The 27,770-nt window shown below is 38.3% G+C and overlaps 1 protein-coding gene across 5 annotated transcripts in view; it reads left to right on the plus strand.

The window, feature by feature from the left end:
• The window catches only part of Tasp1 (taspase 1), a 218,774-nt gene that overhangs the window by 17,692 nt on the left and 173,312 nt on the right, over positions 1-27,770 (plus strand). For 4 of the 5 annotated variants that reach the window (XR_007590415.1, XM_050134317.1, XM_050134318.1 and 1 more), the window contains 3 exons: positions 40-107; positions 3,616-3,684; positions 27,319-27,439. Coding sequence is in view for 4 of the 5 variants with exons in the window: in XM_050134317.1 (XP_049990274.1) it covers positions 40-107; positions 3,616-3,684; positions 27,319-27,439 (258 nt within the window). In the remaining variant the exon portion in view is untranslated. Of the gene's footprint in view, positions 1-37; positions 108-3,615; positions 3,685-11,419; positions 11,685-27,318; positions 27,440-27,770 lie in introns of those variants that run through there. The other variant, XM_050134320.1, reaches the window with a different exon arrangement.

Consider the following 27,770-nt stretch of genomic DNA (forward strand, 5'->3'; position numbering starts at 1 on the left):
CATTTCTTTGTTCTTTTTTTTTTTTTTTTTTAACTGTAGGTGCAGGTTATCATTCAGAATCCAAAGCCAAGGAATATAAACATGTATGCAAACGAGCTTGTCAGAAGGTATGAGCAGCATGTGTGTAATGCCTGTGGTTCTGCATATGAAGCTTCACCTTGAGACTGAGAGTTTTATTTTTCATTTCCAGTGAAGTTTGGCTGGATCCCAAAGTTACTGTACTCATATTTGTAGGACTTTAGTCCTCAGTTTCTAGTTTGATTCTTTGAATGATGTTTAGCTTTCTCCTCTCCTTCCCCAGATTGAAGTCTGTACTTTTATAGTTATGGGCACATATAACCATATCCTTTTAAATATTCCTACATGACTGAATTCTATGGAAAGGTGGGGAAAACTTCCTCTTAAGTAGTTTATTGTCTTCCTTCCTTTCTTTAAAAAATAATTTTTTGAGAATTTATATGTATATGTATGTATGTATGTATTTTATTTTATTTTTTTATTTTTTTTTTTTGAGACAGGATCTCATTTTGTAGCTCTGGCTGGCCTGGAATTCACTTGCCTTTGCCTTCCTATGAATAAATACTTTTCTTGATGGGAAGTTATAAAAAACAAAGAGAAAGAGGGAGAGAAAGAAAGAAAGAAAGAAAGGAAGAAAGAAAGGAAGAAAGAAAGAAAGAAGGAAAGAAAGCAAACAAGTGCTTTTCTTAGCTGACCCTGGGCCCTACCTAGCTTGCTCTCCAGCATGGGCATAGCAGATGCCTGTCTTCCTAGTGCAGTAGAGTTGCAGTGGAGTCTGCTGTTCTCTTTACTCGGACTTTGTGCACCTTGACTTTTGAAATTTTCTAAACTTTTGAATACTTAATTTGGGGGCAGGAATGAGCTCAGAAAAAAAAATATTGTTTTTATTTAGATCTGTACTATATAGTTTGTAGGCAAACTCAAAACACTTTTTTTTTTTTTTTTTTTTGGTTTTTCGAGACAGGGTTTCTCTGTGGTTTTGGAGCCTGTCCTGGAACTAGCTCTTGTAGACCAGGCTGGTCTCAAACTCACAGAGATCCGCCTGCCTCTGCCTCCCGAGGGCTGGGATTAAAGGCGTGCGCCACCACCGCCCGGCTTGTCAATACTTTTTATGCATATAAAATGTTAATCAGATACTGCCTATCAGGTAAATATGGGTATTTTTCCTTTTATTTATATTTAAATTCCATTTATAAGAAAGATACTGTATTGGGGTAACGAACTTTTTCTTATTAGTGGCTTACCATAAATTGAGAGTATTTTGTTACAGGGATTTTATATAGTAAACACACACACACACACACACACATTTACATATCCAGACATGCAAACACAACACTCATACATAAAATAAAATAACAAAAAAGTTTAATTAAAAATATATGATTGATTAGTTTTTGGGCTTTGTCTTTGTTAATTAAATTAGAGTTTTAATAATTCATTTAAAAGTTAATTTTTTAATAACATAATTTCTTATTGGTTCTTTGTGGATTTCACATCATGCATCCCAATCCCACTCACCTTCCAGTCCCTCCCTATCCTCCCCTCACACCTGCATCATCCCCTCCAAAAGAACCTTCCCCCAAAATCAATTAAAATCAAAACAAACAAAACCCTACCTTGCACCTCCGTCTTTCCAACCTCTCTTCATTCATCCTAGTGGCATTAGGTGCTTCGGTGTGTCATGCAGTATACCCTTTTGTCCAGTCAGCTGTACCCACAAAATGTTCATTGCAGTAAGTCATTGGTGTGGTTTAAGACCCGTGGCACACCGTTCTCACTGGACCTTCCCGAAATTCCTCTCTGATATCCTGCTGTTGCTCTGAGTCTTGGGGATCCTACAGTTACTGTTCTGCAGGAGCAGTTCCTTTTCACACTCCAGCAGGTCATAGATGGGGTAGATGTTTGGGTGGCCAGGATGTGGGTCTGGGTGGTAGCTGAGCTGGTTGCCACTGGGACCATGCCCTTCGTGTGAGAGCCAGAGACAGCTCTTCTAGGCCCATGCCATCAGAACCAGCTCTTCCATACCCATGGTGAGAGGTGGGGCCATCTCTCCTGAGTATGGGGAGCCAGCTTTCCCATAGGTCCAGTTCTTCTGCTGTAGTGACCAGTCAGGGGCAGGGCCAGCTATCTCAAGGCCAGTGAGGGGCGGGAGTGTCTCGGCATAGCCCTCAGATTTCAACATTCATGGTTCCTATGACCCGTGGCAACATGGGCCATGAACATCATCAAAGATCCTGTCTGTAGCAGGACCATGAACTCAGAAATGCACTGTGGTACTGTGGCCTGGACATCACCATGGCCCCAGTGGCAGCAGAGGGTACCCAGACCAGTATGGTATTGGCAGCAGAAGGGCTCTCAGACACCAACATGGTCTCAGGTAGCTGTCTAGATCCCGGGCATTGCACAGCCCTCAGTGGTAATAGGAGCCGTGGACATCAACTGAGACCCTGGCTGTTGTAAGATCATGGACCCAGACATGGTTCCCAGAAGCAGCCCAGGGCTGGCTGTCACCATGGCTCTAGGTACCAGCACAGGCCGCTCAGATTGTAAAAATCAGTTTATGTCCCCCCCCCCCATTAGGTGATTTTTTTTTTTTTACTCAGTAGAATATATTACAAAAGAGTATTTTCATAGAAGAAGACATTATATTATCAAGAATGTTCTTGAAAATGAATGTTTCCACCTGTGGATTCTTTTTAATTAATATACACCCTCCCACCCATTTTCAACTCTATGCTGGACTAGATTTGTAAATCATGTACTCTTTGTGCCTCAGCCTCCTAGCTGAGATTAAAGGTGTGAGCCACCATAGCTGGTTTATCAGGAGATTTTGTGACTTAGAAACAGTAGTTGGTTTTGATTCACATGGATGGGAAGAGTAGAAATCGTAGGAGAGGTAGCTAGGTGTGAGATGCAGTTTTTCATATGGAACATAAATTATCAGGGTATCTTAGCTGAACTAGCTCATTGCATTTCTGTGGCTCTTTTGAATTGCTCTGTGAACAGTGTAGCTCTTTTCCTTACAACTCATTGTACCTTGCAATTAGTGGCTAATTTTTAGTTGCTGTTTTCATTTGGATAATATCAAGAATGATGATTTTTTAATTAATTAAAAATTATTTATTATATATACAACATTCTGCCTGTATGTATGCCCACATGCCGGAAGAGGGCGCCAGATCTCATTACAGATGGTTGTGAGCCACCATATTGTTGCTGGGAATTGAACTCAGGACTTCTGGAAGAGCAGCTGGTGCTCTTAATCACTGAGCCATCTCTCCAGCCCCATCAAGAATGATGATTAGTCTGAGTAATAAACACTACTTTTCTTAAGTCTGAGAAACATATGCCTTAAAGCAGCTTGTCCATTGTGCAACCCACAGGTCCCATGCATCCAGGAATGAAACCCAACAGAGCCACATCTTCAGGTCTCAGTGTCAGCAGGTCACACACCCTGCTCTGCTTTCAAGTGTGGAGTGGAAATGCTGACCGAGTTTTACTCTGAGTTTCTCATACTTTTAAGTCTTTGCAAAGCTTATGATAGGTTTGCCGAGCTGGTTTTACAGTGAATAATTTCTTCTCTTGGTTCCGTAGGCAATTGAGAAGCTGCAGGCTGGTGCTCTTGCGACAGATGCAGTGACTGCAGCTCTGGTGGAGCTTGAGGTATTTCTTCTCTCTTTTCATGTTTTATTTAAAATAGTTGAATTTATGTTCCTTATTTTTAAATGGCATGAAAATGCTGAGTTAGTCATATGTCATGTAACCAGTGTTTCCCACCAATATTACCAAAGCAATATAAAGGATTTTGAAACTGAAAGGATGGTTTTTAAAAATTATTTTCATTGGTGACTTTTCCTGAGTTAAAAAAAATTGTTATTGTTAATTCCTTCTTCCTCTTGTTTTTGTAGGATTCGTGGTTATAAAAGTTATTGGTGATAGTTATTTTCAGTAGGACAGTTTTTGAAGTTCACATTCCCAAAATGAGATGTATCTTTAACAACACACGATGTCAGCTCTGTGGCAGTGTCAAAAGTGGAAAGACAAGGTTTATCACAAACGTAGCAGATAAAATCCTGAAGCTATATGTGTGTGTTTTGTGAGAGCGCTCTTGTTCCTCTGGGATTTTCAGGACCATTCCAGGTTTGCAGTTCAGTGGGATTTTCTGGACTGGTCCAGGTTTATAGTGGGCACTGCGTTGAGTTGCAGAGGCTCTTGGTAGCCACAGTGAGGGACTCCCAGTCTCTCTGACTCTGGAGTACTGATGAGTTTGAGGCTTGAAAAGACTGCAATGTGGCGAGGATGGGTTTGTTAGTGAGCTGACCAGATCATAGAGATGACTGTTTCACTGGATATGACGACGTCTTGGGGAGGGAAATGAAGACATGGGGATGAGCAGCGATGAGTGTGAAGGAGGAGGTGTGAGGTAAAGTAGACATTCCCAAGCTGACAGTTGTGGGCTTTTGCTTAGCCTTTGATATCAGGGAAAGTAGCTAGGGAGTTGATGAAAGTCCTGGCCATGTTTTCTGTACACTCTCTCTCATTTCACTGTAGAGCTACACTTTGAATTATTGCTTTGTACATTTTAACTAACATTTGTAACATATCATGCTAACACAATCAAGGCAGGTTGGAAGTGTGTGTTTGTGTGTGTGTGTGTCGTATGGTTATTAGTTCTATTGACGTTTGGCCTCTGAAACATCTGATGTTGGGATTTGTTGGCGCTTGCCTATTGGGACCTAGCGTATCATTCATAGCAGAATGACACTGGGTGTATTAGAGCCTGCCCATAACTCAGTTCTATCTGTAATAGAATGAAAATAATTCCTGCTTACAGAATTATGAAGATTACTATATGTCAATCACTTAGAGTGCTCTATAGGTTATAGTAAAAGCTGTTACAATGTGTTCTACAACCATCAATGACTGTTACTTTGTAAAGATTTTTAGATGTTCTCAATTAAAGATGGTAAGTGACATGAGAAAGGAGGTTATTGTATTTACTGCTAAATCTTCCTTTATTTATTCCTTTGTAGGGATATCCCTTTGTGTTGTTCCTTTGTATAAGGTGATGTCACAATTTTCATTTTGTGGAGCCAGTATAGGTCTGGGGGGAAGCTTAAAGAGTAATGCAGAAATATGGTATTATGGCAGTCATGAACAGAAAATTATATAAAATTAGGTTCAAAACACTTTAGAGTAACTTTAATTTTGTAAGTTAAAGCTATATCATATTGAATATTTGTTTCTATTTCTCCCTGCTTCTGTAAATAATTACATATTTATAGTGAAGAAAAATACCTTTTGGGACCTTATTATGGTGATACATGCCTGTAATCTAAACATTCCCTAGGCTGGGCATGTTTGAGGCTAGCCTGGGCTACTTAGTGAGACCTTAACAGCTGCAAACTCACAAGCAACAAAATCCATTCTGGACTAATGAGTTATTCATAAATAGGTGAAATTTATAGTATTTAAAAATTTTAAAGATGTTTTATTTTTATTTTACGTGTATGAGGGTTTTGTCTACAGGTAGCCTTCCTTTCTCGGATTCTTGAGTACTGGGATTATAGGTAGGAGAAGGCTAATCCTGGGTTTGAACCTGACACCTGGCAAGAGAGGACTTCAGCTGACGAATTGCTTTCATCAGAAAGGGCTATGGGTGTGTGTTTGAGGCATTTTAATTATTAATTGGTGTAGGAGACCCAGCCCATTATGTGTGATGCTAGACGGAGCAGGTGGGCTTGGGTTGCAGGAGAAAACAGGCTAGCATCCTGTTGGTTTCTGCTTCAGTTCCCACGTCAGATTTCTGCCCTGGCTTCCCCCAGTGGTGAACTGTGACCTGAAAGTTGTAAGACAAAATAAACCCTTTTCTTCCCAAATTTCTTTTTGTTAATTCCACTGGTTTGAGACCACTACCACAATTTAAAGCTACATTTATAGCAAGCTTTAATTAAATACTGGCCAAGTGGATGGGCTCTTACCAGGTCCATCTCCAGGTTTCCAGAAGATGGCCCTGAATCAAGTTTTGCAGCATCTTAAGTATTTCCCTTAGATCCAGTCAGGGACAAGTGATCCAACATATTCGGTGCAGATGGGTGAGACAAACTTGTTTATGGGAGTGGAAACATGTTGCTTGCTATATCCCATAAACAATAGCATCCAGCATTTGAGGAACTGTTTTTTGGAAGGGGCTTGCAGATCAGAGGCATTTTGCTTCATGGATCCCTACGGCATAGTGATTAAAACTTAAAATGTAACTTTGATTTTCACATTTTCCATGGTGTTTATCATATTAATAAGGAAGCTAGCTAGGATTAGGTGTCGTATATCTTTTATTGAAGTGCATGCGCATAGTTTAAATGTCAACTGGGAGGATTTTCCTGTATTTTAAGAATTATGTGGTCATTTCCTTTACTGTTCCCTGGAATCTGTCCACCTTAAGTGTTTGAAATGTATTATATTAAACCCAGGATAGGTTTTCCTCTAAAGAGTTCAGTTGAAGCTATTATTGTAATATTGAAACTATTATTGTAACTATTGAATTGTAACTATTGTTTGGATTAATGGAAAGAATAAAAAAATTGGATTATGTTTTCTCTGTTTAGATGAATATGTCATTCTAAGTCCTTTGAGCATTCTGAAATGAGAAAAATCACAGGAACTCTGATTTATATTGTTTTACATTTAAGAGTAACATCCACCGTCAAGTTTAGTCATCCCCTTCATTTACGTGTCATCCTAGATGTGCCTTTTCCTTTGGATTTAGAAAGATGCGTTTTTTTGGTGTTATGAGAGGAGATAAGGTCTCTCTCTCTCTCTCTCTCTCTCTCTCTCTCTCTCTAGTAGTTCAGGCTGTCCTTGACTTTATAATCCTCCTGCTTCAGACACCCAAGAATTGGAATCACAGATATATAGCATCAAGCCTGATTTACTCCAGAGGGTGGGAGGGTTTGTGCACCTGTGTGTTTGTGTGTGTGAATGTGTGTGAGTGTTTTGGTTTTTCAACACAGGGTTTCTCTGTGTAGCCTTGTCTGTCTTGGAACTTGATTTGTAGACCAGGCTAGCCTCACAGAGATCTGCCTGCCTCTGACTCTTGAGTGCTGGAATTAAAGGCGTGCCCCACCACACCCGGTTGTGTTTATCTTTTTAAAAATTAAGGTTTTTCTTAATTAGAAGTATTAGTATTAGTATTTTTATTTGAGACAGGGTCTCTCTGTTTAATTCTGGCTATTCTGAACTCACTGTGTAGAGCAAGATGGCCTCAAACTCACAGAGATACTTCTGTGTCAGCCTAAAGTTAAGTTTTTAAAAAGTTTTTTTTTTTTTTTTTGTTTTTCGAGACAGGGTTTCTCTGTGGCTTTGGAGCCTGTCTGTCTGGAACTAGCTCTGTAGACCAGGCTGGTCTCAAACTCACAGAGATCTGCCTGCCTCTGCCTCCCGAGTGCTGAGATTAAAGGTGTGTGCCACCATCGCCTGGCTAAAAACTATTTTTTTCAGATATATTTTTGTTATTGTAGTGCAGGCTGGCTTGATTTATAATTCTTCAGATTCCACAGCCTTAGTGCTGGTATTATCTTTTATTTATTTATTTTTTTAAATTAATTTCTGTGGTGTTTTTTTTTTTTTTTTTTTTTTTTTTTTTTTTTTTTTTTTTTTTTTTTTTTTTTTTTTTTTTTTTTTTTTTGAGACACAGTCTAGCCCCGGCTGTCCTGGTACCTGCTATGTAGATCAGGCTGACCCCAAACTCACAGAGGTCTGCCTCTCTCTGGGCCGACTCTTCCCTTCCCAATGATGGGATTAAAGGCTTGTACTACCACACCTGGCTAGTTATATACTTTTTGATTAAATAAATTATATAATTTAAATAAATTGTCTGTTGTTTTTTCTTTGCCAGATACTAGAATTGGTATGAATTCCTTGGGCACACTCCTCTAAACACAGACTGAAGTAACTGATATGAAATGGTTTAATGATTCTTATTGGCTAAAAAGGGTATTTAGCCTTGTGTTTAAGAAAGTGTGATCATTTGTGTTTTTCCAAATAGTGAGTCTTTAAATACTAGTATCAACTTTATACAGTAGAGGAGGACGAGGCAGGTGAAACAAAAGGGACTTTTCACACGCACCTTCCCCTCCTTGGCATTACACTCTTACACTCCTTTCTTCTTGTTCTTGTTCTTCTTGTTCTTGTTCTTCTTGTTCTTGTTCTTCTCCTCCTCCTCCTCCTCCTCCTCCTCCTCCTCCTCCTCCCCCCCTTCCCCCTCCTCCTAATGTAACAAGGTCTGGATTCAGACTTGCTACATAGTTACAGCTGGTTTTTGATCTTGATTCTACTTCCTCAGTACTGGGATTACAGGCATGTGCCATTGTGCTTCGGTTCTTCTTTTAAACCCTTTGTAATTGATTGCTTTGGTTAGCACACAATGAAGCAGGTTTTACTGTGACATTTCTTTATTTATTTCAGTGGTTTGGTCTGGACCCGGTGTTTTTAGGTTTTTGGAGTGTTGTACAAAGAATTGAAAATAAGGGCTCACAAAGACTTGTAAGAGAAGCAAGATAATTTTATTTGGATTAAAGAGAGGTACACTATCCAGACTGACAGGGACCACATGAATAAAGAGGCTCAGGGACTCTAGGCTACAGCATTGGGTCACTATTTGTGGTGTCACAGGGGAGTAACTAGTTATAAGGGGGCATAGTTAGGGTGTTTCTCTATTTTGCTTGATAGCTTAGGTTATTTAATCATTTTTCTGTTGTGTGTGTTCCTCTGTACAATGCATTTGATTTTAGTCCTGTGCCTGCCCATAAGAATAAGAAGACAAAATAGGGTTAATGAGGACACAGTTTTTGCCTTACTCTCATGCATCCAAAACCAACTCAGGCTGCACTGGCCCTTCTATTCTTTATACCTGGGTATGTTGACAGTATATTTAAATAGAAATTCTCTAACTCTGATGGCTACTAAAGGTTTCTAGATGCATTGTTTGGAGAGAGATGTGTGTTTACAGTACTGGCAGGTAGGCGAACTAGACTGCCAAATGCATATAAAAACAGAGGTATGTGTGTGCATAACCCAAAATCAAATAGGGGTCCCAGCATACTAAACTATATTCTATGCTTGTTTGCCTCAATTATAATCACTCCCGTTTCTTCCTTTATTTGTTTATATATGTGTGCCAATAACAATGAATGAAAAAGAGACTATGAATTTGAAAAGAGGGGTGGACTTGAGGAGTTGGAGGAAAAGGAAAGAGAAAATGATGTAATATATCTTAATTAAAAATAAAAATTAAATAAAAAGTAGTGCTAAGACTAACTTAAATTTCATATTACAAAGATAAATTACACAGGCTCTTTTGTTGAAAGCATTCTGTTTGGCTGGGAATACTGATCAGTGCTGGAGCACATATGTAGTGTGCACAAGGTCCTCATTTGATCTTCAGCACTGCAGCAAAACCAGAAACTAAGCGGACCAAGTAAGAAAGCCAAGCAGCTTAAGAAAATAGCCAAAATATTCTGTTTAAGCTACATGACACTTTAGTTTTCTGGCTAACTTGATTTATCTGTAAAAGCTTCCTAGAAGAAGGAAAGATCTGAAACTGATTTTTTGTTTAAATCAGTGGTTCTCAGCCTATGGGTCACAACCTCATAGGGGGTATCAAGTGATCTTTTCACTAGGGTCACATAAGACCACCAGAAAACACAGTTATCTACATTTCAATTCATCACAATATCAAAATTACAGTAATGAAGTGGCAATGAAAATAATTATATGGTTGGGAGCTCACTACAATATGAGGGACTGTATTAAAAGGGTCACAGCATTAGAAAGATTGAGAATCACTGGATTAAGTCCTTTATGGAGAATACATTTGGCACAGTTTCTTGCCTTTGACTCTTTGTTCAGTCCAGTGGATTGCTTGCTTAGAAACATGAAGTTCTTTATGACATGATTTCCTATCAAGATGGCTGGTATTTTGAGGTAAAGAAGAATGTAGATATTTGCATCACTATATTGTGTTACTATATTTAAAACTTTTATACATTTGTGTGTGTCTTTATATCCTCTTGTGCTAGGAACCAATGGCATGCACCTGTAGGAACTTGAGAATTCCATTCACTTTTGAGTTGTCTATTGTTGGGAGATCCCATGCCAGGCATCTGTTTGCCTGTAGGAGTTGGCCACACTCCTTTCTTCGGGCATTGTACATTTCTGACTGAAATTATCTATGTGTCTCAGGTTTTGGAAAAATAAAGTGCCTGCAGCCTACTGGTGCTTGAAATGTGTAGTGGTCATGAAGATGGTGTGGCTTGTAGTTAGTGTATGGCATACCCGGATGGACAGCACATTAAGGAGGATTGACATGTATCAGTGTGTTTGCTTGAGGGCGCCAGATGTTTCCTGTCACCTGTTCTGAGCATTACTTCAGTGTCTTATTTTTTAACTTTTTAAAATTACGTGTGTGTGTATGTGTGTTGCTGTGTGTGGGTATGTGCATGTGAGGGCAGGTGGCTGGGACCAGAAGCATCAGATCCTCTGAGCTGGAGATTGTGGCAATTAGGACCTACCTGATGTTGGTGCTGGGAACTGAAACCTTCCTTTGGGAGAGCAGCTAGCTTTATTATTTTCTTTTTCTTTCCTTTTGATACAGGGTTTCTCTGTGTAGCCTTGGCTGTCCTAAAACTCATTTTGTAGATCAGGCTGACCTTGGCTCACATACCTGCCTCTGTCTCCTGAATGTTGGGAATAAAGGCTTGTGTCACCACACCCAGCTTTTCAACTGCTAGCTCTTTTAACTGCTGAGTCTCTCTTTACCCCTCAGTTGTTGTTTAGTAAAGGCCAAAACAAAACAATCAGAAGGTATCTGATCATTTCCATTAGTTGGAGAGGTTGAACGTTGTCTAAATGAATCAGAACCTCCATTTTGCAGTGTTCCTGTTCTGGTCTCCAGGTGGAGCAGTTCTCTGTCGTCTTCCCTTCCCTTTCCTCTCAGAGCTGCTGGACACATTGCTGATGCAGTTACACACACACACACACACACACCCATTAACTGTACTGTGGTTGGTGATGCATTTATATTTCCTGCTCTTCAAAGTCCAAGTTTTCTTTTTCATTGATGATGTCTTTTATTTGTTGTAATGTGGGAGGGGGAAGTCGTGCTTTTTATTTATGTGGAATAAAAGATTTGCCTTTAACAAATGATTGCTTTTTTCCTTCTAGTGCTTGCAGTATATTCATTGCATGGAATTGTAGTTTTAACTTGAGATGTTCTTTCCTTTCCGAGCCCCGATTGTGCTGTCTTACTAGCAGTATTTCCAGTGGTGCTTCATTATTTCTGTGTGTTCCAGCTATTATGGAGTCTTTATGTTTCTCTGCATTTTTTGTTTTATTTTTTGAGGTGTATACACACCGTTACACTTCATGGAGTTGCATCCAGCCAAGTCTCTGTGTTCTTCTTGTGAAGAGGCAGAAAATCACCTCTCCCAAGAATTTCCATCTTCTGGCCAAGGGAACTGTGTCCTGAAGAGCTGTACACAGACGGGAGGCACCTTGTTTGCTTGCTCTGCTGCTAGAGCTTTGATTTAATTAGAAGACAGGCTGTGGGTGGCCCTGTGCAGACAAAGAAGCATCAGACAGAGCCCACTTAGTCTGGGACGGTCAAAGTAAGTTACGTTCTTTTAAAACACTTTTTGGAGTACTAATGCTGTTTCTTGCCTTTAGTACTGAGAATCAACTTGTAACTTACTGTGTTTACACTTTAGGTAGGTACAGCTGCTCTCTTCCCAAGACTCTAGAAATCATGTCTGCTTTCTAGCACAGAGTACATGCTTGGGGAAAAGCAATATTTTTTTCTCTCACTTTTATTTTTTAAAGAATAAGAAGAAAGTCAAGACAGTTATTAGATTTTACTTTTAACTTTACTCTGTATCAAAAGCCAAGTGAAAATATTTAACTACAAATCATGTCATGATTTACTTTGTACTGATGGGAACAGGAAGACTTTCTTTATTTTTCTAGCCATTCTTGAAGTGCTCTATGGGCCTTATCAGATGTTTCCTCTTGGCCGAAGCTGTCAAGGGGATGTGTTCTAGGACTAGACGTAGCAGTTTCTGAGAAGCATATAGCTTCACGTATGAGCTTTCATTTTTCTCTCGTCATTGTTACTCGTAAGAATATATTTCATTTGATACTCAGTTTTGAACTGTTTCAATCAACCTATGGTATGATTGTAGAATTGGTGATATTTCTGTGTTTTGACTATGTAGAAGTAATTTATTTGATCTTGACTAATATATGCTGTGGTTCAGTATTCATGGATATAATTAGATTCATTGGTTATGAGAATTGCAGTTTTATTGTTTTTGAATCATTGCATCTATATTTGTACTTACTTGATTTATCATTTCAGACATCAGTCTTTTTGTTTTCTTGGTAAAAGAAAATCTGAATTTTTATTTTACTTTGCACCACATTGCAATTATATTTGTGTTTTTATTGATTTTTATTGAACTCTACATGTTTTTCTGCTTCCCTCCCTGCCTCTCCCCTCCCCTTTAACCCTCTTCCAAGGTCCCCATGCTCCCAATTTACTCAGGAGATCTTGTCTTTTTCTACTACCCATATAGATTAGATCTATGTATGTCTCTTAGGGTCCTCATTGTTGTCTAGGTTCTCTGGGATTGTGATTTGTGGGCTGGTTTTTTTTTTTTTTCTTTATGTTTAAAAACCACCTATGAGTGAGTACATGTGATAATTGTCTTTCTGGGTCTGGATTACCTCACTCAAAATGATGTTTTCTAGCTCTATCCATTTTTCTGCAAAATCTGAGATGTCAGACATCAATCTTATAGAATTTTATGTTTTTACAACTTTTCACCCTTTGTTAGTGAAGGATTAAAGCTGAAACTTTTCTGTGTGTTTCATTTCTGTGTAACCATAGACTATGCATTTGAAAGACTACCTTTTTTTTCTTTCTTTGGTGGAGGGGTATGCTGGGTATTAAAAATAGGCCTAAGTTATAGGGTTCCTTTTGCTGTGATAAAACACTGTGGCCAAAAGCAACTTGTGGCAGGAGTTTATTTTAGCTTACAGTTCTTTAGCACAATCTGTCAGTGAAGGAATTCGGGGCAGGAACTCAAACAGGAACCTGGAGGTAGAAACTGATGCAGAGGCCATGGAGGAGTGCTGTTTACTGGCTGGCAGCCCATGGTTTACTCAGACTGCTTTCTTATAGCATCCTGACCGCCAGCCCAGGCAAGGCATTGCCCACAGTAATAACCTGGGCCTCCCAGATCACTCATCAGTTAAGGAAATGGAAATGCCCCTGAGGCTTGCCCACAGACCAGTCTGACAGGCTATTTTCTCAATTGAGGTTACTTCTTCCCAAATGATTCTATCTTGTGTCAAGTTGCTAAAAAACTAATTAGGACAGTTGATCTCTTTTCAACTTGACACACAAACACATCACTTATTAAGCTATAACTTTTCTGTTTTGTCCCTAAGATATCATGTTAATACTAATTAAACAATATAAAGCATTTCAACTTTAAAACGTTCCAGTCTTTAAAATTGAAACACTTTACAACTCAGTGTTTTTAAAATATTCAAGATCTCTTTTAAATTTAACAGTTTTTCTAAAATATCCAAAGTCTCTGTAGAATTCCCAAGTCTCTTAACTATAGGCTTCAGTAAAATTAAAACCAACAAAACAAAGTAAAAAAAAATAAGTTTAATGCTTTCTTACTCTAAAAGGGAAAAATCAAGGCACTTGTACAATCAAATCAATTAAAACCAAACTATAGTGGACATCATATATATTCACTCTATATATCTATATCTATATATCACTATATATATATCTATATCTATACATATATAGTGGACCTGTGCTCCAAAGGGCTTCATTTCCCAGCACATACCACTTGTCTCCTAGGCTGAGTAAAGCTGGTTCCATCTCATAGCTGCTGCTGTCCTTGGTGATGTCCCATCTCCAAAATGCTGAGGTATCTGCAACAAGGTTGCCCTTCCACCACTACCTTCTCCTGGGCTCTCTTCCTGGACTGTGACCTTGCCTCATACATAGTACCAAACCTTCTAGAACCCCTCCAGTCTTGGGTCTTCTACTTCATTTGATTCTGTATCTTCACCAGTGGCCTCTCATCAAAGATGCCAGCCCTGATGCACAGTTCCATGCTTCATGCCTTCAAAAGCAGTATGACTTTAGAAACTTTAACATTACCAAGTTCAGTTGCCAGCACAAGCTACAGCCTTGGTTGCTATTGGACCACAGCTTTTCTAGCTGACTCTGCAGAAAGTATTTTTCTCTTCATCTATGCCAGTTCCTTCTTAAGTACAGCTGACTCTTCAGCCCTAGCTGACCAGTATCAGTTGCCCCTGTGAAGCAAAGGTTTCACTTTAGAGGTTTAAGTCTCTGAATGACAGCTGATATTTCAGCTCCAGCTGACCAGAACCACACAGTCTTAAAACTCAAAATATCAAACAGCCCCCATATAGTCTTTAAGGGATTCCCAAAACTTCCCTCTGAAACGTCATAAGCCAAGCTTTAATAACATTCCTATCTTTTAGCTTCTTACCACAGCCCGTTTAGCTCTGAACACTCAATGATTTCCCAGTCCAAAGTCCTTTCACTGTCCTATCCACTCTTAAACATGGCCAAGTCTATCATAGTAACACCCCACTTCTGCTACCAATTTTTGTCTTAATTACTGTGATAAAACACTGAACAAAAGCAAGGGTTTATTTCAGAATACAGTTCCACATCACAGTCCATTGTCAAAGGAAGCCAGGGCCAGGGCAGGAACTCAATCTGAGCAGGAAACTGGAGGCAAAGACCATGGAGGAGAAGACTGTCTTCTTCCATGACCTGTTACAACCTCCTTTCTTATAGTACCCAGGACCACCAGCGCAGGGGTAGCATTTGCCCACAGTGAGCTGGGCTCTCTCATATCAATCATCAATCAAGAAAATTCACCATGGGGCCTTACTTTTTTTTTTTTTTCTAAATTGTGTGTGTGTGTTGAGTACTTGCTTGTACATATATGTGAAGGTCAGAAGGCAGGTGTATTCCTGTAATACTTTCCACTCTGTTTTGAGGCAGGGTCTGCCATTTACTCTGGCTCACTGAGGATAGAGGATCTCAGCCTCTCAATGCTAGGGTTACAGGCACATGTGTCAAGTTATGCCACACATCACTTCGTTTTGCTTCAGAGATTTACTTTTAATTATGTGTATTTACTTGTTCTTGTGAGTGCAGGTGTCCATGGCTGTGATTCACCCAATGTGATTTCTTGTAGTTGAACTCAGGTCCTCTTAAAGAGTAGTGTGTGCCACACCTGTTTTGTAAATTATCTCCCCAATTCCAGAATATTGCCCTTTGATTTTAAGTTTTTGTGTATCCAAAACAAGCAAGCAAACAAACAAACAATAGCAAAAATGGGTGTAGTGGTGCGCTGATTTAACTCCTTCACTTGGGAGGCAGAGGCAAGCAGAGCTTGCTGAGCTCAAGGCCAGCCTGCTCTACACAGTGAGTTCTAGGACTGCCAGAACTACATAGTGAGACCCTATCTTAAAAAGCAAAGTTTTTGTTTGTTTCTTAAATTCAATCTTAATTCAGAATCCAGGAAAGAATGAAGAAATGTGGCACATAATTTTTAAGGCTCTCAAGAGTATCATATAAATCTTGCTTCAAAATTGTTTATAATATTGTTCAAAAATTTCCCGTTATTTCTGTTTTTTGTCTTATTTTTAATGTGAGAACTTCATTGAAGGATCTGATGACACTGTAGAAAACAACTTTAAATTGTGAACATTCTGCTTGTCAAAAGTTCTTTGGTCTTTTCTACTGCTAAGGAGTATTTATTGGCAATAATATTCACTTCATATCTAGGCTTTTGCATGATCTGTACATTTCATGACAGTTGGTATCCTCCTATTTCTGGGCACAGGGCATCAACACTATACAGTGCACGAAGCTTCTTACAGAATTCAGGGTGGGAAATTCACTTATACTTCCTTCTTCTGGCATATATGTAGTGGTCAACAACATTTTGTAGTAGGGTAGAAATGTTTTTAATAAAAACAAATATAGTTAGTAGAGGATTTAAAAGCTAGCTCTCCCCCGCCTCTATTTTGACTATGTCATGAAAGAAGGATGGTGTAAATGCTGTAATTCCATGACCTGGTGAGTTTTATTTGAGTGATATTTTCCATATTATTGTCAACATTTTTAAAAGGTATAATGACTTAGGTTGAAGGAGAGTGTAAGTGATTGCCAAGTCTGGCAGTGTTGGGGAAATAGCTGCATTTGTCTTTTTATTGTAGCTCATGTGGAAAGAACAGTTTCAGGTACTGTGTGTGCTAACTTCCTCCTGGACATAATAATGAGTCCAACTAAAACACTTTAAAACTCTTTCAGATGTGCAAGTCTCGAAGCCAGTATTTTAGTTTAAAGGTTTCTGTTGTGTTTGACAAGTAACTCTTGTACTGTAGCTCTGTGACTTTCAGTTAAAAATGTGGAAAAAACTGCCATGATGTCATTTTTCTGCATAATTATATTATGTTTATTTGAAAATTAGGCAGACTAATAATAAAAAGGTAAGTATAATGTTTTTACTAAAATACGTTAAATAACGAAAATATGATTGTGTTTTTAATAGACTATGCCAGATTAGCAAATGTTCTTATGAATAAATATCAACATTTATCACAATTTTTCTAGCATTTTCAAAGCATCTTACATAGAATAGGGTTGTAAGAGTTTTTTTTTTTCTAGTGCATATGCTGTTGTTCCCAGCCAAAGTATATTGTCTTTCGTACTGCTAGACAGTTTTAGCAAATGAACTGTCACTAATATTAAACCTTAGCATTCACAGAGTGGGATGTAGACAAATGTTCTCTCAACTTACATCCAGTCCATCTAAGGTATTACTTTAACACATGTTTAAATAGAGCATTCTAACTATTTGGCTGGATGCAATTCCGGGCTGTCTAGTTGAGTAATTTCCTCAGGCATTCCAGCTTTGATCAACCACAGTGAGAACTCTTAGCATGTCTGTAAAGGAGCCAGTGCATCTGCAAGTATGTCCTGAGGAAGAGAGGAAAGGGAGCTCGCCAGAAAAGAAAGACTGCTCTGTCGTTAGGAGTTACGGAATGAAGACGGAAAGTTTTCTGATTTCATTAGGAACTCTTCCTCATAATCGACTCTCTTCTTTTAAAGTATGCCATGTTGTTTAGTATTCATGAATGAAAAAGACTTGAGTTGTGCCTAGTGAAAATATTTCCTGGCTAACTCTGGTGCTTTATCAAAGTCCATTAATATTTTAGCTTTCTACTCTTAAAATTCTGATAGTTTGCTAACATTTCAAACACACTTTGTATGTACTGTAGTAAAGTATGTCTTCATTATTTTTAATTGCCTAGGTTTTTTTGATAGAAATATTGATATAAAACTGAATATTCATGAATATCTTTAAAAAAACAGAATGAGCCGGGCGATGGTGGCGCACGCCTTTAATCCCAGCACTCGGGAGGCAGAGGCAGGCGGATCTCTGTGAGTTCGAGACCAGCCTGGTCTACAGAGCTAGTGCCAGGACAGGCTCCAAAGCCACAGAGAAACCCTGTCTCCAAAAAAAAAAAAAAAAAAAACCCAGAATGACTAAGAACAGGCATCCTAGGAACATCTTAGCTGCCTTTTCAACACACGCAGTAAACCTTTGATAATAGATAGGAGTTATTCTTTAGTTTTTCAGTGTTTTTGGCTTGTTCTTTTCCCCCTTGTCTTGGTACTGGGAATTAAACCAAAGGTGTGTGAGTGTATGAACTGTATTCCCACTCCTTAATTAGTTTTAGTTCTGAAAATCTTGCATTTGGGTTCAGTTTGTATTAACATTTTTGGGAAGTTCATATTCTTGTGACTTCCCTATGTAGATTTCTATCATTGCCTACCTTGTCAGTTATTTACCATGGAAAGGAAGACTAACACAGTTCAATAAAACTTATTGAAAGTAAAAGTTTTGTTTTATTTTCACTTACTGTTCCTTTAGGATTGAACAAAGGACAGAACAATTTGCAGACTTACACCCATCAAATCTATCATAAAGAATATGTAGAGAATTGGTAAATTGGCAAACTAAAGAGAATATGAAGGACAAGTCCCAGGTCCACTAACTGTGATGTTCAAGTAGTATGAGCAGACATGTAAATGGAGGTTACCCATTCTGACTGCCTAGTCGCAAATAAATACACAGAGGCATATATATTAATTACAAAATGCTTGGCTGATAACTCAGGCTTATTACTAACTAACTGTTACATTTAAATTAATCTATTTTTTATTAGTCTATGTATTGCTACCCAGCTGATGGCTTTACCAGTCCTCTGGCATCTTGTTTTTTGGGCAGCTAGTTGGCATCTCCCTTGACTCTGTCCTTCATCTTCCAAATCCTTAGTTTTGATTGCCCTGCCTAACTTTATCCTGCATTGCTATAGGCCAATCAGCTTTATTATTAACCAATGAGAGTAATACTTATTCACAGCATCCAGAGGATTATCTCACAGCACAGACATCTGAGTTGATTATTGAATTAGCCTTTTCCCACTGTAATGAAATAGCAGAAACTGAACTTCTTAGAGAAAGTATAGAACTCAAGTGTTTGGAAGTTCAGTGGTATGGTACCTTCATTGGCTGAGTTCTTGTCAAGACTTCATGGGCATTTCAGATAGGAGGAAGGCATGTTGGACTAAGAAACAGAAATCTGGGAGGGGCCAAACTCAGAGTTTTATAATAGTTTTCTCTGAGAACTTCCAGAGAATCCTATAAGATCTGCCTTCTGAAAGAATGACCTCAGTTATTTAAAGTTTAAGATACTACTTCTGCAGAAGCATGGGACCTAAACCTTTATAAGATGTTGAAAGTTAAAAAGAAGAAAACACACAAGTGTGTATGGATGGACCTGTATATTAGAGGGAGATAGAGAGGTGGCTCAGTGGTTAAGATCACTTACTGCTCTTGCAGAAGACCCACGTCAGGTTCCAATCACCATCATGACAGCTCAAAGCACAGATCAAGGAAATCTGTTGTCTCCTTCTGGCCTCCATGGCACTGTATGCACATGGCACACTTACATACAGGCAAAGCATTCATACACATTAAATAAATCTTTAAAAATGTGAAATTTGTTGTAAACATTTAAATATTAAGAGAATCATATAAAACATGGATTTAAAAATTCTGTTTAAAGTAGAAAATAGATCTTGCCAAATGGAGTGTGCCTTTTTCAGAGCTACAGTCTGCCAGAGCTGAATGATAGCTGGCCCTTGAGGTTCTGAGTGTGACTAACAGTATTTTAGTTCAGGGTATAGCTGAAAATAATCTTGTTATAAAGGCCAAGAAAATGAATTGATAGTTTGGTAGTAGTTTGATGCTCTTAGAGGCCGAAAATTGTTGTGAAAAGAATTTGTCTTAGTGTCTTCCTTGTTACCCAGCTTCTTAGGGGTTGTGTATTGTAGCCTGGTTATCCTTTTCCTTACATCTAAGATCCACTCATGAATGAGTACATATTGTGTTTTTCTGGGTCTGGGGTACCTCACTTAGGATGATGTTTTTTCTCCTAGTTCCATCCATTTGCCTGCAAATTTCAAGATGTCATTTTTTTTTTAAACCACTGAATAATACTCCATTGTGTAAATGTACCACATTTTCTTTATCCATTCTTCAGCTGGGGGGCATCTAGGTTGTTTCCGTGTTCTGGCTATTACAATACTGCAATGAACATGCTTGAACAAATGTCCTTGTGGTATGAGTGAGTGTGCATCCTCTGGGTATATGTCCAAGAGTAGTATCACTGGGTCTTGAGGTAGATTGATTCCTTATTTTCTGAGATACCACCAGACTGGTTTTCAGATGGATGCCCCTTGGAAGGAGAAATAGATAAGATCTCCTGAGTAAATTGGGAGTGTGGTGGGGGCGGGGGTGGGGTGGATGAAAGGGAAGGGTGTGCAGGAGACTATGAGGGAATGGTATGTTTGAGTTGTGGTAGGGTCAGAGAGGGAGAGCAAAGAAAGAGATATCTTGATAGAGGAAGTCATTATAGGGTCAGGGAGAAATCTGGTGCTGGGGAAACTTCCAGGAATCCATAAGGATGACCACAGCTAAGACTACTAGTGATAGTGGAGAGGGTAGGGCGCCTGACATGGCCTTCCCCTGAAATCAGATTGATGACCACCTTAATTGTCACCATAGAACCTTCATCCTGTTATTGATGGAAGCAGATGCAGAGATTCACACCAAAGCACTGAGCAGAGCTTCTGGAGTCCAGCTTAGAGGAAGGAGGGATTATATGAGCAAAGGTATCAAGATCATGATGGGGGAATCCACAGAGACAGCTGACCTGAGCTGGTGGGAGCTCATTGACTTTGGACTGACAGCTGGGGAACCTGCATAGAACTGAACTAGGCCCTCTGAATGTGGGTGCCAGTTGTGTGGTTTGGGCAGTCTGTGGGACCACTGGCAGTGGGACCAGAATTTATCCCCAGTGCATGAATTGGCTGTTTGGAGCCCATTCCCTATGGAGGAATACCTTGCTCATCTATCATACAAGGAAGAGGGGCTTGGTCCTGCCTCAGTTTGATATGCCAGACTTTGTAGACTTCCCATGGGAGACATTCTGAGGAGTGAATAGGGGGTTGGGTGGGGGGAAGATAGGGGGGGGAAGCGGGTGGAGGGGGGAAGGTGGAGGGGGAAGCGGGTGGAGGGGGGAAGGTGGAGGGGGAAGCGGGTGGAGGGGAGAAAGGGTGAACTGTGGTTGGTAAGTAAATGAATTACAAATCAAACTAACAGCTTTTCAAAAACACCAATTGCAGCAATTTGAACCATTAACCAAGTATTTCTCACTGTAGAGTTTTGAGCTACAGGTAAAACTGATCAAAGTACTTGGTGTTCTAGATAAGCTTGAACCAAATTCTTTATTCCCTTTGAGTCCCTGGAGTAAAGTATTGCACTGAGTATTTTTGGTGAAAAATGTACTGTAAGTCCAAATACATTGCCTTCATTTCTATCTTTGTTTTGCTAACCTCCTCTAAAGGAGCTTCCATCACCATTTATCATATCTTCATTCTTTTACTGAAGAGAAAACAAAACAAAATTAAACAAAAGTCAGGCGTGGTGGCACACAGGAGTTAGAGCAGGTGGATCTCTGTGAGTTCAAGACCAGCCTGGTATACAAGAGATCGCTCCAGGACAGGCTCCAAAGCTACAGAGAAACCCTGCCTCGAGGAAACAAAAAACCAAACCAAACCAAAACAAAAAACCAAAAAACAAAAGCAAAAAAAATAAAAAAAGAAAGAAAAAGAAAAAAGAAAAAAGATGTTAGTATTTAATGCAATATACTAATGGTTGCCTAGGAAACTTTATGTTTACCTACCCTAGTCATTCCCATTTTACTCTTTGTTCTGATTCACATCTTTCTCTAATGTAGGGTGAATCCTGCTACTACAGAGATATCCTTTGCAGTGTTTCATAGTTGTTGTTGTGTAGCTTTTTGCTATTTATTTGCTATTAATTAATAGCAAATGTATTAATGTTGATAGACTACAAACTTTCTCAAAATGGCCTAAGTTAAGAAGCTTAGCGAGTCATTGAAATGAGTTTCTCAGAGTGACAGTATGATCCAGCTCTGACAGAGTCATGTGTAGTAGCTTATTAAAAATAAAAAAGCCTTAGATTTAGCATATATGTTCCAAATGGGGCTCTTTGGAGTGGGAGAATGGAGAATTTCACTTAATGATTCTTTTATTTTGAGCAGAAAGACTGATTGGATCCACAGTTGTAACAGTCTTTAAAAACTTTAGTTGTTTTATTCTAAGAAATTTGTATTGTAGTTTTAAAGTTGTTTATTGAGTATAGTGTATATACTAGAAAATAATCAAGTTTATTGTTTATGAATAGCTCTGATAATTTTTCATAGTGAATATAGCCCTTTGTCTATAGCACCTGGACCAGAAAACACATTTCTGCCCCTCTAGAAAGTCCCAATAACACTAGGTTAACAATATTTTGTGAGTTACAAAGCTTGACATATGTAGAATCATTGAATATATGTACTTCTGTGTCTCCTTTTGTATGTTTAATTGAGGTGAAGTTCATATAACAATTTGAAAAACCAATAACAGTATGTTGATAGTGCTTTGTAGATACCATTTTCTATCTTGTTCCAAATTTCTATAAAGAATCCTCATACCCCTTAGGCAGTTACTCTTTATTTGTTTGTCTTCTATTTGATGACAACTCATAGTCTGTTGTTTCTCTCTATGAAAGTATCTTTTCTGGATAATTCATACAGCTTAAATTATAGCTTTTGTGCCTACCCTCCCACTTAAGTACAATGCTTTTGAGACTTCCACACTGCAGCATCTGTCAGTACTCCATTCTTCTTTCTGCAGACCTAGTCAGCATTGTTGTGCATACCACAGCACTTTTATCCACTCATTCACTGTTGACTAGGAGCAGTTTCCACCTCTAGGCTATTGGGAATACCCTTGATGTGAATAGTACCTGTACAAATATTGAAAACTTAATTTTAGTTTCTTTGTATATTTACCTATACATAGACTTTCTGGGTCGTGTGTTAATTCTATATTGAACTTTTTTTTATGCAACTATTAAGCTGTTTTCCATAACTACAGAACGAACCATTTTTCATTGTAGTAATAATTTGTGAGAATTGCTTTGCATCCAAGTTATTATGGTCCGTCCCACCCTCCCTCGCCCTTGTCACTGAAGCTATCCTTGTGAATGAGAATTGGTACCTGTCTTAGGGTTTCTTTTGCTGTGGAGAGACACAATGACCATGGAAACTCTTATAAAGGAAAACATTTAATTGGAGTGGCTCACTCACAATTCAGAGTTTTAGTTCATTATTGTCACGTTGGTAAGCAAGGCAACATGCGGGCAGACATGATGCTGGAGAAGGAGCTGAGAGTTCTTACATCTTGATCCAAAGGCAACAGGAAGTAAACTGAGACACTGGGCATTGTTTGAGTATATGAAACCTCAAAGCCTGCCTCCACAGTGACACACTTCTTCCAATAAGGCTACATCTACTCCAACAAAGCCACACCTCCTAATAATGCCACTCCGTATGAGTTTATGGGGACCAATTACATTCAAACTACCTCTACAGTACTTCATCATTGTTTCTTTATTTCCCTAATAGAAATGACGTCCAACATATTTTTACGTGTTTGTAGGCCATTTGTATGTCTTTGGGAAAATACTTGTTGATGTCACTTCATGTTTTATGCTGATTTATAATTTTTATTTTCTGATCCTTCATGGTTGTAGAAGAATTGTATATATTCTGGTTATTGGATTACTGAAATTTAAACTACCTTTTTATTTTATTATGTGCATTAACACACATGTGCCATGGCATCTACAGGTCAGCAGGCTGCTTGTGAGGTCAGTTCTCTCATTCCACCACGTGGATTTATGTATTGAACTCAGGTTGACAGACGTGATGGCAGGTGTCTTTACCCACTGAACCATCTTGTTGCCTCTTGGATATTGGTTTATACTGTAGGTTTAAGTCTGAAATAATGTCAGAAGAAACCAAATAAAAACTAAACTATGGACACCTTTGTGGCTTACTTGACTCCCCTGTTTATCTTTCTGACCGTTACCTATCTTCTATTTTAGATTTGCGTTATTATATTTATTGTTGTATGTTATGTCATCCAATTTATCATCAGTCTACATAGTCATGATTTCTCAATTTTTGTAGGTGCAGATCAAAAACATTCCAACTGAAATTTGCATCTGTACTGAACATGTGGTTTTCCTTGTCATTCCTCAATGTAACAACTACATTATGTTAGTTATGTAGCCGAGCTGTCTTTGAACTCATGGAGCTCTTTCTGCTTCACCTTCACGAGTGCTAAGATTATATGCATGGGCCATTATGCTTCATATTATTTCTGATTTTTTGAGACAGTTCACTGTGTAACCCAGTCTGGTGGTGGGGTTTTTATGAAACTTACTCACTTCAGATACCAAAGAATATCTATTTCCTTCCCTTCCCACCCTGCCAACTTCTCCCCTTTTTTGGTACTGAGTGTGGAACCCAGGGCTTTGACAGTGTTAAGCATGTGCTCTGCTGCTGAAGGCATCTGCCTCCTATAGCTGAGACTGAGGCTTCTTGTCGGGAAGACTGTATTCTGTTTTGTGTATTGCTATAAGCCCTAAGATTTACTCACTATTTAGCAAATGGGTCAAAAAGCCAAATGGGCTCTTTGCCTATTTCTGATGGTCTGTAAACTTTTAATGGTTTTTAGTTTTTAAGATGATTGAAACAAAATCAAAAGGAAACCAATATTTCATGATATTAGAAAATTATATGAAATTCAAATTTCAGGGTACAAACTGCAACTTCTTTGTGATGCAGCCTTGCTCACTCATTTGTGTATTTTTTCTGGCTGCTTCTGTCCCTCAGTGGCAGTTGAGTAGCTAAAGCATTGTGTGGTCCACAAGTCTGAATCATTTAATATATCTGACCTTTTACAGCAAAAGAATTGTCTGGCAATAGGCAGCCAATAAATATTTGTTGAATGAGTGAATGCTAACCTATATTAACACAAAGGAATTTAAGTGGAAAACCTTCAATCATTTAGTTCTTGAAAACTTGAGCTTAATTGATTATTAAATATGTCCTTGAATTGTGTGTGTTGATTGTTTTTGTCATAACTTAGTTTCATTTGCCACTCTTCATCCTGCAGATATTATGAACCAATAAGGAAATAACAGAGAGGTAATAATTCTTGGCATAGTTTTGGCTAAGATAGGCATACTTCATTTTTTAATGTTTTTGTTCATCCCCCTGCCCTCCTCGCTTGGGATGGGATCTCACTATGTAGCTCAGACTAGTCTGGAGCTGCATTTTTCTCATTTGAAATTGAAGAAAGCCGTGAAGGAAAAGCACCCATTTTTATTACTTTTTTTCTATACTGGGGATCAAATTCAGGGTCTTGTATATACTAGGCAAGTTTTATGTCACTGAGCTATATTTATATACCCTATTACTCTTACCTAGAAAGATTCATGAAAGTTCGTTTTAAGACTATTTCCCGCTTGTTACTTTAAGATCAATCACTTGCTTGTCATTGGAGACAGTAATTAAATCATTTCAATGGAATGCTTCATCATGTATGGATAAAAATGTATATTTGTCTCATCCACCTTATGATGTGCTTGTTGCATTTGCACTTGAGACAGAGTGTGAACACTAATGTATTAGTGATCTGTCAGTAGACATCTGACATAGTCTAACAGGAATAAAAGAGACTGGACAGATAGCATCATTTTATACAAAATGATTTTATATTATGCTAGTTTTGTTTTTGTATATTTGAAAACTTAATTGTTTGCATTTGTAAGAGGTGTTAATAGAGGTCACATAATGAATCTCCCAAGGTATGGTATACCCTGTAACTGTGCAAACTGTCTTTATTTTTTGCTTTTATCAAAGGATACTAAGTGGGTAATGCAGCTTGTGGTTTTAGTGAAAAAGTATGTGTTGTAGCTCCTTGCCTTGGCTGGAAGCTGCCAGGTTTGCTGTAGGAAAAGCTTCCTTGTCATGTTAGAAGCACCTGGCTTGGTGCTTCTTCTGTCCTTTTTTTCAAAGGAATATTGCTATTTTTTTTGAGTTTCTCTGTAAGAATGCCATGCAAGAATTATTATCTAGCTGGCTCAAGGGTGAGAGTTCACAATAATAATTATTCTATTTTACCTAGTTATAATTATAATGACTTCCATTCAGTCATTCTACAAGTTTTTACAATGTGTGGATGAAACATTGGTTTAAACTCTGGAATAAAACCCCCGAAAAGATAAAGGGGCTTATGCTCTGTGGGGCAGATTAATAACAAAGATTAGGAAGTAAGATGACTGTGGTGATGTACACTGTCTTAGTTAGATTTGTCTCATAGTTACTATTGCTGTGATAAAGCCCCATGACCAAAGCAATGTGGGGAGGAAAGGGTTTATTTGGCTTCTGCTCTCTTACAACTGTTCATCACTGAAGGAAATCAGGACAGGAACTCAAACATGATAGGAACCTGGAGGCAGGAACAGCTAACTGGCTTAGTCCTTATGGCTTGGTTATCCTGCTTTCTCCCAGGACCAGCTGCCTAGGAATGGCACCCCCAGAATGGACTGAGCTTTCCCCCACTAATTACTATTTAAGAAGATGCCTACAGGTATAGGCTTGCCTACAGCCTTAACTTATGGAGGAATTTTCTCAATTGAGGCTCCTGCCTTTCCAATGACAGGAGTTGCGAGTCATTGTGAAGCACCAAGTTGGTGCTAGGCATCTAACCTGGGACTTCTGCAAGAGCAACAAGTGCTCTTAAGCACGAGTCACCATTCCAGATTCCATAAACTTATTTTCATTATGGCCCTATTTTAACATTTTTCTCATCCTTTGGAGACAAGGTCTCATGTAGTTCAAGCTACATGGCCTATCATAACCTATTATTTTGTACAGGTAACTCATGCTAAAAAGATTTTGTTTACTTTCTCTCTTTTTTCAAAAGAGACGATACTTGATTCTTTCTAGTTTAGTTGCTCTTTATTTCTTTTCCTTGCCTAATTGTCTTGCTGTGATTTTCTTGCATCTTGTTGAATAAGAAGTAGTGAGAACGGATATTTCTCTTGTGTTTTGATAATTTTTTATAATTTTTTGATAATTTTTAGGGAAAATTATTCAGGATTTCTTTTTTTCCCCATTTTGCAATATTAGCTGGACTTTTTTAGGTTTCCTTTATCATGGCAAGGATGTTGGTTTCTGTTTCTAGGTTACTTAGTGTTTTTTTTTATTGTTTTTATAAAAGGGTTTCGTAGTTTGTTAAATGTCTTTTCCCTATATCTCCTGACATGCCTATTTTATTAACATGTGGTATTTTGATTGATTTTCTTTCCAGATATTAAACCAGACTTGTTTCTTGAGATCCCTCTTGTTCATGATATAAAATAAACACTTGTTTATATTCTGCTGGATTTGGTTTGCTTTTGTTTCTTCAATGATTTTGATGTTAGCATCTACAAAGTATAATTTTTTTTTCTAATTTTGGTCATAATATTTTTGTCCTTTGTCATCAGAGAAGTACTGACATTGCCTGAGTCTTAGAAAGTATTCCCTTACCTTCTAGTTTTTGGAGGGTTTATGAAGGATTGACATTAATGCATTTTTAAGGCTAATAGTATTTAAATTCGTTTTTGCTTTTCAGGATTCTCCGTTTACAAATGCAGGAATGGGATCTAATCTGAATCTCCTAGGAGAAATCGAGTGTGACGCCAGCATAATGGATGGGAAATCCTTGAATTTCGGAGCAGTTGGAGCACTGAGTGGTATGTGGGCATTATGACATAGTCCTCTATTATTTGAAAACCTGAGTCTGCTACCATTTCATGCCTTCTGAAAACTTAGTCCCGTATTTTTAATCATTTTTGTTTGGAGTAGTGCTGAAATAATTATTATTCCTCTTTACTAAATAAAGATCATAGAATCTTAAGTATAAACAGTTATCTAGCCTGTCTTGGTGAGTCCAAAGCATTGTACCTAATTCACTTTCTATCTTAACTTGTATTACCAACCCCAAACAGTCTTCTTATGTCTTTCAATCTCACACACTTTACACCTCTTTTTTTTTTTTTTTTTTTTTTTTTTTTTTTTTTTTTT

Source organism: Alexandromys fortis, unplaced genomic scaffold (genome assembly GCF_014885135.2).
Source record: "Alexandromys fortis isolate MF-2015 unplaced genomic scaffold, M_Fortis_MF-2015_v1.1 scaffold_6, whole genome shotgun sequence".
NCBI classification, from domain to species: Eukaryota; Metazoa; Chordata; class Mammalia; order Rodentia; family Cricetidae; genus Alexandromys; species Alexandromys fortis.